The sequence below is a fragment of the Balaenoptera acutorostrata genome, chromosome 4 (genome assembly GCF_949987535.1).
Source record: "Balaenoptera acutorostrata chromosome 4, mBalAcu1.1, whole genome shotgun sequence".
In the NCBI taxonomy this organism is placed as follows: Eukaryota; Metazoa; Chordata; class Mammalia; order Artiodactyla; family Balaenopteridae; genus Balaenoptera; species Balaenoptera acutorostrata.
Genome location: NC_080067.1, coordinates 1,976,941 through 1,990,256, shown reverse-complemented (window position 1 = coordinate 1,990,256; position 13,316 = coordinate 1,976,941). Strand labels below are relative to the sequence as shown.

Genomic DNA, 13,316 nt, shown 5'->3' with positions numbered 1-13,316 from the left:
GCCCCCAAGGAGCTGTACAAAGTGGTCCACTGGGATAGGGACAGAAAATATTACAACTTCTATTTATATTATTTTTTTGTCCAAAAAGTAAAGCAATTAAGTTATTATAATATTTAATATTTGGATCAATGATGGCTCCCTCCCAGGCCTCAGAAGCCATCCTGAGGGAAGAAAGGGGCCAGGGCTGGCCTTTAGTAGGTGCAGACACATTGACTCTATTAACAGATGACGGAAGAGATGGGGCAGACCTGAAGGTGGGAAACCCAGGGCACCCACAGCAGGAAGGAGTGTGCTTTTTACCAGAATTGATACAGAAACAAACAAACAAACAAGCAAACAGGATGTCTCCATTTTTATTTGAAAGACTTCCTATAAAGAGGAGACCCTTACAGTTGTTTTTTATTTATTTATTTATTTTTACACACAGATTTTCATTTACTGAGAGGGTAAGAACTCATGCAAAGAATTTTTATTTTCACTTTTCACTCTGGAAATTACCTCCTTCACTGTGGTTTTTAAGGGCACTCAAACAATCTTGAAGAATAAAGTTTATTTTCTTCGCCTCATTTCTTTAAATACTGATTGGCACAATGCCAAAAAAAACCTAATTCCTAAAAATAGAAGTTTGCCGATTGCATGGCCATTATAGCAGCTGGGTAACCATGTAGATGAGGCAACAGTTAATTGCTTAAGAGTTAAAAGTTATTTGGAATACAAATGGGAGTTTAAAATGTGAAATTTGTTTTAGAGCAAAAGAGATTTTTTTCTTCACTAATCATACCTGGATTCCAATTATTTGTTTTCTAATGTGAGATATTTAAGACACTTTATAAGAAAACAAGTACAATGTGTATTTTTGTCAAATCACACAAAATAGAAACAGTGGAATTTGGATCAGCAAATTTACTTTAGTAAAGGACAAGGCTTCTCAAGCCCACCAGCCCTCTTTCTACCTTTTTACAACCCTTTGCTTCAGTGGCTTTTAAATTTAGAACCTGTTTTCTTAACATAAAAGTTATGTTTAATAAATTTTTAATGATAGTTTTAATCAACTTGTGACTTCAATAAACATTTCTTCCAAAAACCATTTTATTCTATTTGTAACAGGAATAAATGTTGCAGAAGGTTTTCAGGAAATACTGAATGGTATAAATAATATGAAATCACTATATAATTTCACCACTCAGAGAAAATTATAGCTAAGATATCTGTGTTCAGCTTTCCAGACCTTTTAAAAATGAACATATTTATGTATGTGTGTTTTTAATAAGAAAAATGGAAATACACACATACACACAACATATGTTGTTTAATTTTCAAATTCTTAGTTTACCTTTTTTTCATGACATAATAATTGTCTTCATGTCAAAATATACCACATCATCATTTCTAACGGATATTAAGAATGCCAATTTAAATATGTGTCATAATTGCCTGTTGAAAGTATGTAAATATATGTTACTTTTAAGAATGGTTCATGAACAAGAAATTGAACATTTAAATCTGTGTCCAAAGGAGACAAGGAGGAGATTTCTTCTCTTACAAAGTTTGCATATAGATCCAGACTAAGAAGTTGTCTTATGAGATTTAAATAGTTTAAAAATCGACTAACTCAGAGGTGCACAGCCAGGGGAAGAAGATGCCAGGACGGCCAGGAGGCTGAACCTGAGTGCTCTTCATGGTGGGCTCCTACCGTTTTAAGTCTGCATTTGAAGATTTTGCAATTCTGACTTAACTCTTTAACATCTTCAAGACAGAACAAATCTGACTTTGATGTGGAGACTAGAGAAGGGCTTTGCATATAATAAGCAGAATTGGTGTCAATTTAAAATTATAAACAGAACAGAGAGGAAACAAGATGGTGGAGAAGGACCTAAGCTCATCTCCTCTCAGGAAAACACCAAAATCACGACTAACTGCTGAACCATGGACAAAAAAGACTGGAACCTACCAAAAAAGATATTCTACATCCAAAGACAAAGAAGAAGCCACAGTGAGACGGTAGGAGGGGCGTTTTTGCTGTGTAATCGAATCCCACACCCACCGGGTGGGCAACCCACAAACTGGAAAATAATTATTTCGCAGAGGTTCTCCCACAGGAGTGAGACTTCTGAGCCCCATGTCAGGCTCTCCAGCCTGGGGGGCTCACATCAGAAGGAGGAGCCCCCAGAGCATTTGGCTTTGAAGGCCGGCAGGGCTTGAGCGCAGGAGCTCCACAGGACTGGGGGAAACAGAGAATCTGCTCTTGGAGGGTACACACAAGGTTTCACATGCACTGGGACCCAGGGCAAAGCAGTGACTTCATATCAGCCTGGGCCAGACCTACCTGTGGGTCTAGGAGGGTCTCCTGGGGAGGTGGGGGTCAGCTGTGTCTCATGTAGGCTCCAGTGCTGGGACACCTCAGTCCAAGCAACCAACAGGGTGGGAACACAGCCCCACCCATGAGCAGACAGGCTGCCTAAAGACATCCTGAGCACACAGACATCTCTAAACACACCCCTTGACATGGCTCTGCCCATCAGAGGGACAAGACCCAGCTCCACCCACCAGTGGCCAGGCACCAGTCCCTTCCACCAGGAAGCCTGCACAAGCCCCTGGACCAATCTTACCCACCAGGGGGCAGACACCACAACCAAGAAGAATTATAGTCCTGCAGCCTGAGAAACAGAGACCACAAACACAGAAAGTTAGACAAAATGAAACGGCAGAGAAATATGTTTCAGATGAAGGAACAAGATAAAACACCAGAAGAACAACTAAGTGAGGTGGAAATATGCAATCTGCCTGAAAAAGAAGTCAGAGTAATGGTAAAGATGACCCAAGGTCTTGGAAAAAGAATGGAGGCACAGACTGAGACGATACAAGAAATACTTAAAAAAGAGCTAGAAGATTTAAAGAACAGAGATGAATAATACAATAACTGAAGTGAAAAATACACTAGAAGGAATCAATAGCAGAATAAATGAGGCAAAAGAATGAATAAGCTAGATGGAAGACAAATTGGTGGAAATCACTGCTGTGGAACAGAATAAAGAAAAAAGAATGAAAAGAAATGAAGACAGTTTTGGAGACTTCTGGGACAACATTAAACACAGCAACATTCGCATTATAGGGGTCCCAGAAGGAGAAGAGAGAGAGAAAGAGCCTGAGAAAATATCTGAAGAGATAATAGCCAAAAACTTCCCTAACATGAGAAAGGAAACACTCACTCAAGTCCGGGAAGCACAGAGAGTCCCATACAGGATAAACTCAAGGAGGAACACACCAAAACACATATTAATCAAACTTACAAAAATTAAAGACAAAGAAAAAATATTACAAGTAACAAGGAAAAAGCAACAAATAACATACAAGGGAATCCCCATAAAGTTATCAGCTGATTTTTTTCAGCAGAAACTCTGAAGGCCAGAAGGAAATGGCATGATATATTTAAAGTGAGGAAAGGGAAAAACCTACAACCAAGAATACTCTACCCATCAAGCCTCTCATTTAGATTCGATGAACAAAGCAAAAGCTTTACAGACAAGCAAAAGCTAAGAGAATTCAGCACCTCCAAAACAGCTTTACAAAAAATCTTTAAAAAACTACTCTAGGCAGAAAAGAAAAGGCCACAACTAGAATCAAGAAAATTACGAATGGGAAAGCTCACCATTAAAGGCAAACATAGAGTAAAGGTAGGAAATCATCCACACACAAATATGATATCAAAACCAGCAACTGCGAGAAGAGGAGAGTACACATGCAGGATATTGGAAATGCATTGGAAATTAAAAGACCAGCGACTTAAAACAATCTTGTTTGTATATAGACTGCTATATCAAAACCTCATGGTAACAGCAAACTAAAAATCTACAATAGATACACACACAAAAAAGAAAAAGCAATCCAAACAACACTAATGACAGTCATCAAATCACAAGAGAAGCGAACAAAAGAGGAAGGGAAGAAAAACAACCTACAAAAACAAATCCAAAACAATTAACAAGATGGCAATAAGAACATACATATTGATAATTACCTTAAATGTAAATGGATTAAATGCTCCAACCAAAATACAGACTGGCTGAATGGATACAAAAGCAAGACCCATATATATGCTGTCTACAAGAGACCCAACTTCAGATCTAGGGACACATACAGACTGAAAGTGAGGGGATGGAAAAAGATATTCCATGCAAATGGAAATCAAAAGAAAGCTGGAGTAGCATTACTCATATTAGACAAAATAGACTTTAAGATAAAGACTGTTACGAGAGATAAGGAAGGACACTACATAATGATCAAGGGATCAATCCAAGAAGAAGATATAACAATCGTAAATATATACGCACCCAACACAGGAGCACCTCAATATGTAAGGCAAATCCTAACAGCCACAAAAGGAGAAATCAACAGTAACACAATAATAGTGGGGGACTTTAACACCCCTCTTATATCAATGGACAGATCATCCAGATAGAAAATAAGGAAACACAGGCCTTAAATGACACATTAGACCAAAGGACTTAATTGATACTTATAGAGCATTCCATTCAAAAGCAGCAGAATACACATTCTTCTCAAATGCACATGGAACATTCTCCAGGACAGATCACATGCTGGGTCACAAAGCACACCTCGGCAAATTTAAGAAAACTGAAATCATATCAAGCATCTTTTCCGACCACAACACCATGAGATTAGAAATCAACTACAAGAAAAAAACTAAAAAAACACATACACGTGGAAGCTAAACAATATGTTACTAAACAACCAATGGATCAATGAAGAAATCAAAGAGGAAATCGAAAAATAACTAGAGACAAATGAAAATGAAACATGATGATCCAAAACCTATGGGACCCGGCAAAAGCAGTTCTAAGAGGGAAGTTTACAGCAATACAATCTTACCTCAGGAAACAAGAAAAATCTCAAAGAAACAACCTAATCTTACACCTAAAGCAACTAGAGAAAGAAGAACAAACAAAACCCGAAGTTAGTAGAAGAAAAGAAATCATAAAGTTCAGAGAAGAAATTAATGAAATAGAGATGAAGAAAACAACATAAAATGTCAATGGAAGTAACAGCTGGTTCTTTGAAAAGATAAACAAAATCGATAAACCTTCAGCCAGACTCATGAAGGAAAAAAGGGGAAAGGGCTCAAATCAACAAAATTAGAAATGAAAAAGAAGTTACAACTGACACCACAGAAATACAAAGGATCATGAGACTACTACAAGCAACTCTATGCCAATAAAGTGGACAACCTAGAAGAAATGGACAAATTCTTAGAAAGGAACAATCTTCCAAGACTGAACCAAGAATAGAAAATATGAACAGACCAATCACAAGCACTGAAATTGAAACTGTGATTAAAAAACTTCCAACAAACAAAAGTCCAGTACCAGATGGCTTCACAGGTGAATTCTATCAAACATTTAGAGAAGAGTTAACATCTGTCCTTCTGAAACTATTCCAAAAATTGCAGAGGAAGGAACACTCCCAAACTCATTCTATGAGGCCACTATCACCCTGATACCCAAACCAGACAAAGACACCACCAGAAAAATTAAATTATAGGCCAGCATCTCTGATGAACATAGATGCAAAAATTCTCAACAAAATACTAGCAAACCAAATCCAACAATACATTAAAAGAAGCATACACTGATCAAGTGTGATTTATCCCAGGAATGCAAGGATTCTTCAATATCTGCAAACCAATCAGTGTGATATACCATATTAACAAATTGAAGAATAAAATCCATATGATCATCTCAATAGATGCAGAAAAAGCTTTTGACAAAATTCAACACCCATTTATGATAAAAACTCCCCAGAAAGTGGGCACAGAGGGAACCTACCTCAACATAATAAAGGCCATATATGACAAACCTACAGCTAACGTCATATTCAATGGTGAAAGGCTGAAAGCATTTACTCTAAGATCAGGAACGAGACAAGGATGTCCACTCTTGCCACTGTTATTTAACATAGTTTTGGAAGTCCTAGCCACAGCAATCAGAGAAAAAAAAGAAATAAAAGGAATCCAAATTGGAAAAGAAGAAGTAAAACTGTCACTGTTTGAAGATGACCAGATAGTATACATAGAAAATCCTAAAGATGCCACCAGAAAACTACTAGAGCTCATCAATTAATTCAGTAAAGTTGCATGATACAAAATTAATACACAGAAATCTGTTGTTTCTATACACTAACAGTGAAAGATCAGAAAGAGCAATTAAACAAACAATCCCATTTACCATCACATCAAAAAGAATAAAATACTTAGGAATAAACTTACCTAAGGAGGCAAAAGACCTGTACTCAGAAAACTGTAAGATACTGATGAAAGAAGTTGAAGATGACACAAACAGATGGAAAGATATACTATGTTCTTGGATTGGAAAAGTCAATATTGTCAAAGTGACTATACTAACCAAGGCAATCTATACATTCAATGTAATCCCTATCAAACTATCAATGGCATTTTTCATAGAACTAGAACAAAAAAAATCTTAAAATGTGTATGGAGACACAAAGACCCCGAATAGCCAAAGCAATCATGAGAAAGAAAAACAGAGCTGGAGGAATCAGGCTCCCTAACTTCAGACTATACTACAAAGCTCCAGTCATCAAAACAGTATAGTACTGGCACAAAAACAGAAATATAGATCAATGGAACAGGATAGAAAGCCCAGAAATAAACCCATGCACCTATGGTCAATTCATCTATGACAATGGAGGCAAGAATATACAATGGAGAAAAGACAGCCTCTTCAACAAGTTGTGCTGGGAAAACTGGACAGCTACATGTAAAAGAATGAAATTACAACATTCTTTAACATCATACACAAAAGTAATGTTAAAATGGATTGAAGGCCTAAATGTAAGACCGGATACTATAAAACTCATAGAGGAAAACATAGGCAGAACGTTGTCTAATATAAATTGCAGAAATATCTTTTTGGATCTGTCTCCTAGAGTAACGAAAATAAAAAGAAAATAAATAAATGGGACCTAATTAAACTTAAAAGCTTTTGCACAGCAAAGGAAACCATAAACAAAATTAAAAGACAACCCACAGAATGGGAGAAAATATTTGCAAATGAAGCAGCTGACAAGGGATTAGTCTCCAAAATATACAAATAGCTCATGCAGCTCAATATCAAAAAGAAAAAACAAAAAAACCCCACCACAATCAAAAAATGTGCAGAAGCCCTAAATAGACAGTTCTCTAAAGAAGACATAAAGATGGCCAAAAAGCACTTGGAAAGATGCCCAACATCGCTAATTATTAGAGGAATGCAAATCAAAACTACAACGAGGTATCACCTCACACCGGTCAGAATGGCATCATCAAGAAGTCTACAAATAATAAATGCTGGAGTGGGTGTGGAGAATGGAGAAAAGAGAACCCTCCTACACTGTTGGTGGGAATGTAAATTGGTACAATTACTACAGAGAACAGTATGGAGGTTCCTTAAAAAACTAAAAATAGAACTAACATATGACCCAGCAATCCCACATCCTGGGCATATATCCAGAGAGAACCACAACTCGAAAAGCTACATGCACCCCAATGTTCATTGCAGCACTGTTTACAATTCCCAGGACATGGAAACAACCAATATATCCATCAACAGATGAATGAATAAAGATGTGATGTGTATACACACAAACACACACACACACACAATGGAATACCACTCAGCCACAATAAAGAATGAAATAACACCATTTGCAGCAACATGGATGGACCTAGAGATGATCAAGTACGTCAGACAGAGAAAGACAAATATCATATGGTATCACTTCTATGTGGAATCTAAAAAGATGATACAAATGAACTTATTTACAAAACAGAAACAGACTCACAGACTTCAAAAACAAACATGGTTACCAAAGGGGAAAGGTCTAGGAGAGGGATAAATTACGAGTTTGGGATTAACATATACACACTACTATATATAAAACAGGTAACCAACAAGGACCTACTGTATAGCACAGGGAACTCTACTCAAGGTTCTGTAATAACCTATATGAGAAAAGAACCTAAAAAAGAATTGATACATGTATACGTATAACTGAACCACTTTGCTACACACCTGAAACTAACACAACACTAAATCAACTATACTCCAATATAAAAGTCAAATTAAAAAAAAAATCTTCGTTTTAAAAACAATCAACTAATTTTGTTATTTATCATTATCTAATATTATTTTTATAATTTCAATGAAACAATCTGAAATGATAATTCTTTTAAATAGATACATATATACTCATATACACAATGGGCAATAATTTCTAGAGTGATAAAAGTGTTGATGCAAAGTCCTCAACAACTTCATACACATTCTAAAAGCAGTCACATATCAAATAAAAGCATACATTTAGACTATCTGTGCAATAACTGCCAAAGACTTATTTTAAGCAAATCATACTTCAGAGTCACATGCTTTCAACCCAGATAAAGTTGCAAAATTGGAAACAATGCTTCTAACATTCTGAGGCTCAGTCTTTGAAAAACTGTCTTTGCTGTTTTGAACCTGCTTTTGGAAGGCAAAGGGCATAAAAATATATAAAGGGTTATCAGGAAGTTATTTCATATAAGAACACTAAATACTCAGCATGTATAACCAGCAAATTTAAGAAATCAGTTTGGTCATTAGGAAAGTACAAATTAAAGCCACAATGAGACACTACTTAACATCGACTAAAATGGCTATAATAAAAAAGACATTAACAATTATCAATGAGAATATTGAGAAATCGGAACCTTCACACTCTGCTAGTTAGAACGTAAAAAGGCGCAACAGCTCTGGAAAACAGCTTGCAATTTCTTAAAGCAATAAACATAAACTTGTCGTACAACCCAGTGGTTCCACTTCTAGGAATCTACCCAAGAGAAATGAAAACATCTGCCCACACAAAGCCTGGTATGTGGACATTCATAGCAGCATTGTCCGTAAGAGGCAAACATGGCAAACCCAAATGCCCACCATGGAATGCTATTCAGCAATAAAAAGGAAAAAAAATACTAATACATCCTGCAATATGGATAAACCTCAAAAACATACAAAGTAAAAGAAGCCAGAAGCAAAAGACTACGTAGTGTAGCTTTCATTTACATAAAATATCCAGAAAAAGCAGCAAAATAAATTTCTAACTACATCACCGTTTATTGAGCACCGCTATATTCCAGTACTTTATATCTTAAGGGAAAAAGTTATTGGCAACTTCAACATCAATGACTATCACCTTGTCTTATATTTCCAAATTTTACTTGATACAGTTTCAACCAAAGAAATATATTAGTTGTGACACTCAACAGTGCTCAGGATTTGTCTAGTTTACATGCAGTTAAATGCTTTGTTAATCTCTCTCCTGCTGCTTTACTTGGGCCATTTTAATTCTCAGTTAGTATCCCCACTCAAAATGAGAAAGGGAGGAGAACATAATTGTCAAACTCTGTAATACAGCAATTAATGGTGATAAAAGCTTAAATAACAAAACACTTTTTAAAAATGTGTACTTCAGTGATCCATGGAACCAGAAGTTGGCTATAAAAAACAAGATTCCTTCTAATTCCTCCCAACTCCCTTAAGGAATACAGAAAAAGATACTTTGTCCCAGGGACTAGAGAAGTAAGAGTTAATATACAGTAGCCTTCTAGGAGCATATGTGTTTGTGAAAGTTTATTTTCTTCTAAACTCTAAATTCGTTTTGACAATAGAATGACAATTTGTTTTTAGTGTAGTATCCAGGCCCTTTCTGGTAAGTAATTAAAGACCTCAAACTATAACTGAGGGGCTTCCCTGGTGGTGCAGTGGTTAAGAATCCGCCTGCCAATGCAGGGGACACGGGTTCGAGCCCTAGTCCAGGAAGATCCCACATGCCGTGGAGCAACTAAGCCTGTGTGCCACAAGTACTGAGCCTGCGCTCTAGAGCCCACGAGCCACAACTACTGAAGCCCGAGTGCCACAACTACTGAAGCCCGAGTGCCACAACTACTGAAGCCCGTGCGCCTAGAGCCCGTGCTCCGCAACAAGAGAAGCCACCACAATGAGAAGGCTGCACACCGCAAGGAAGAGTAGCCCCCGTTCACCACGACTAGAGAAAGCCCGCGTGCAGCAATGAAGACCCAACACAGCAAATAAATAAATTAATTAATTAAAAAAAAAAAAGAAGAAGAAGAAGAAGAATTATTATTCAAAAGGACAGTACTCTCTCCTCCCTTGCCAGCCACTAACACCTTCAATTCTTTATTTTTTAAAGACAAGCTTAGGGTATTCCCAGCCTACACTAAGGAATGACTGCCCATCATCTGACTACCAGGGAGGTTAGGTTAAAGGCTCTCCAATTATTCAGTTGGAGAAAATTAAGGGTAGATTTAACAACTGACTCTAGATGTAGAGTTCCAGTGTATGGAGGAGAGCAACCAGGTGTTTCACCAAAATTGAAAGAGGACATGAGTTTAAGCTGCCTACTGATAAAATTACTATAGAAAAACCATGAAAATTTTTCTGACAGTGAAAATTTAGGAGTAAAAGGCTTAAGGACCTTTATTAAAAGGGATTCTTTTGTAAACAGGATAATTTCCTATTAAATAAGGTCATTTAAGTATACCGAGAATGCCTGTAAGACATCAGTAATTTGACCTCAGTTCTTCAGAAGTATATATGTGTATGCTAGCACCACTATCAGTAAATTAATGATTATTTACCTTAAGCCTAAAGAAGCCGATTTTTTTATTGAATTGAGGTGCTGATAATGGTAGGTTGTTGGAATTAATAATTCCATGGTAGACAGCAGCAGGTATTACATCAGAAGTGTCAAAGCAATAGAGGAAATCTTATTTGATGGCCACACACCTGTCTAGCAAGTCCTTTACTTTTTCTAGGTTAAAGACATATGCTAATCAGTGCAACTGATTTAAGTGCCACGGCAACAGGTACATTTACAAATGATAAATTAAATAAAACCCTGGCTGCCTCAGAAACAATAAGCCACAAGTTAAGATTTAAAAGTCCAAATAAAAGACAGCCATTTCCCCACTCTTGTTACAGATCTGACAATTTTTTAAAAGAGCTCAGGAAATTTGAACATATTAGAACTATAAGAACCAAGAATGACTGAGACATAAATTCTGGAGTAAGTCCTATTTTAAAGCTTTTGCTATATCAACACTTTGAAAGGAGCAGTCAAGGAAGGTTTAATTCTAACATTACCATTGGAGTGGACGGTGGGTTTGATGACCGCCCTTCACTGTTCCCTGGATGCTGGGTTAACCCATTAGGACCAGAAGCCTGTGCTGTAGGAAGCTGGGTGCTGGCTGCAAGTTGCTGAGATAATTCTGCTTTGTGGCTCTTATCTGATCCATCCAATCTGCTACTTCTCTCTATGGCAATCAGGTCACGAATTTTTTGCAGCTGCTCCACTGAAGCTTTTTTAGGAAAGATAAGATGGGTTTCTCCCTGGAATTTATAAAATTAGGGAAAATTTTAACCTTTGCTTTATACTGACAGTCATTCTTACACAGTATATGTAAAATGGAGCCAATACTACAGAACACATCATATTTTAACAATCTTTCTCTTTTCTTACCATTTTGGCACTTTTAAAAAAAATACGGGCAAAGGTATACCAGAAAATTAAGAAAATATGTCTCCTTGTTAGCATAAAATGTTTAGCCTGTTTTATTGGTTCAAAAGACCTTTAGAAAAATACTTTATCTTTTAGAAATACTGTAATGAGTCAGAAAGCCTCCTAAGAGATGCAAAAATGCACATTCCTATCTTCTCTGCAATAGTATATGATACAACTATTCTCCATGAAATTCCCTATGAAATAATGACACTATAGATACAGCCATTCAAAATGATCATTGGTCACATAAAACCAGTAAGAAGTTATATAACAACCTTTGAATCTTCTAAACTCAAGTCTTTAAGAATAGCTACATGATTAGAAGTCTGTGTATGGAGTTCACTAATTCTTCCAAGATAACAAAGATTACATCCTGAGGGTCAATTCAAAACTATGGATTGCTATTTAGTAATACAAAGGTGGTCCAAACAAAAACAAACCATCAAACAATAAAAATCTGATTCTTTAAGAAGTGATTCATTTAATGAATTCACATAATATAATCAGAGTTCTCTGAGGTACAATAAACATTACAACGAAGCTCACAATGTAAAATAGTAAATTACAAAACAAACAGAAAAGTGAAATGAAAATATATTCCATCAAGGTTTAAGATGTTGAGAAGCAACAGTGTTAAAACAGTAATTCCACCAACTGCAAATGAGATAACACAGTCGTTACAATATGCAGTGGACCAACCTGTAGATTGTGAGCATTTAAATTCAACTCCACAACTGAGAATGGCCTTATTTCCCTGGTGATGGCAGATCTACAGGAATCAACTGACCAAGACATTACTCCACAACGACATGAAAATCAATTCCACGTGAATCCATTTGAAAAAGCTGGGAGAAGCCAGCAATCTCCATGTATTACCCAAAACAGCTGTAAAAAAGACTACTACCATTTACTGCATTTATGTGTTTCTAGATACTGTGCTAAAAAGCACTTTACCCACATTATCTGAAGAATTCTTACAACCACCTTGAAAGGTAGGTACTGGGTTTATCCCCACTTTTCATATGGAAATACGAAGGCTCCGAGACGTTAAATAACCTGCCTGACGCTACCAACCGTCAGAGCAAGGATTCAAACCGCATGACCTTAATCGTTATGCTATAACTGATTCCACCTGAGCCTGAACAGAGATCAAAACCCACAAGCCTGTGCAAATAGCTGGAAGGGTTGAGCAAAAAGCACTTCTACAGTTGTGATGATTACATACACAGTGGTTGGCACAAATTGGAACACAGTGAATTTTCCAACAGGAGAAAGGAACTACCTCCTATCTATGATGAGCTCTGGGAAGAGAAACCAGACTCCTGGTTTAAAACCAAGCTTGGAGGCCCCTGATCTCACACTGTGAGTGGAGCAGCACCGAGGAAGGTACACGACACCACGGCCAGAGATGGGAGAGCCCAACAGCCACGTGGATCTGGCTGGTCCACACCTCAGAGAGGGCCCCGGTGAGACAGAGGCTGCTCCCTTCCCTTCCACCTTTTCAGGACCAGTCCTAAAAGAATGTATGATTATGACTGAAGTGTCTGTACGAAAAAGTTTAATCGACAACACTGTATTTTCATAAAAGGACAAAACTACAGGCTTAATGCACTAGACCCAATAACATTTTAAGAAACCAACGAGGATTCTAGTATTTAACAAAATCTATGTTTCTCAACGCATTC

At 37.0% G+C, this 13,316-nt stretch overlaps 1 protein-coding gene across 4 annotated transcripts in view; it reads right to left on the bottom strand.

Moving 5' to 3' along the window:
• NGLY1 (N-glycanase 1) overlaps positions 1 to 13,316 on the bottom strand; it is a 55,353-nt gene that overhangs the window by 32,676 nt on the left and 9,361 nt on the right. For 3 of the 4 annotated variants that reach the window (XM_057545556.1, XM_057545559.1, XM_057545557.1), the window contains exon 3: positions 11,214 to 11,459. The exons of the other annotated variant lie outside the window; for it this stretch is intronic. In XM_057545556.1, coding sequence (XP_057401539.1) covers positions 11,214 to 11,459 — 246 coding nt within the window. The remainder of the gene's footprint in view (positions 1 to 11,213; positions 11,460 to 13,316) is intronic. 4 annotated transcript variants of the gene reach the window in all.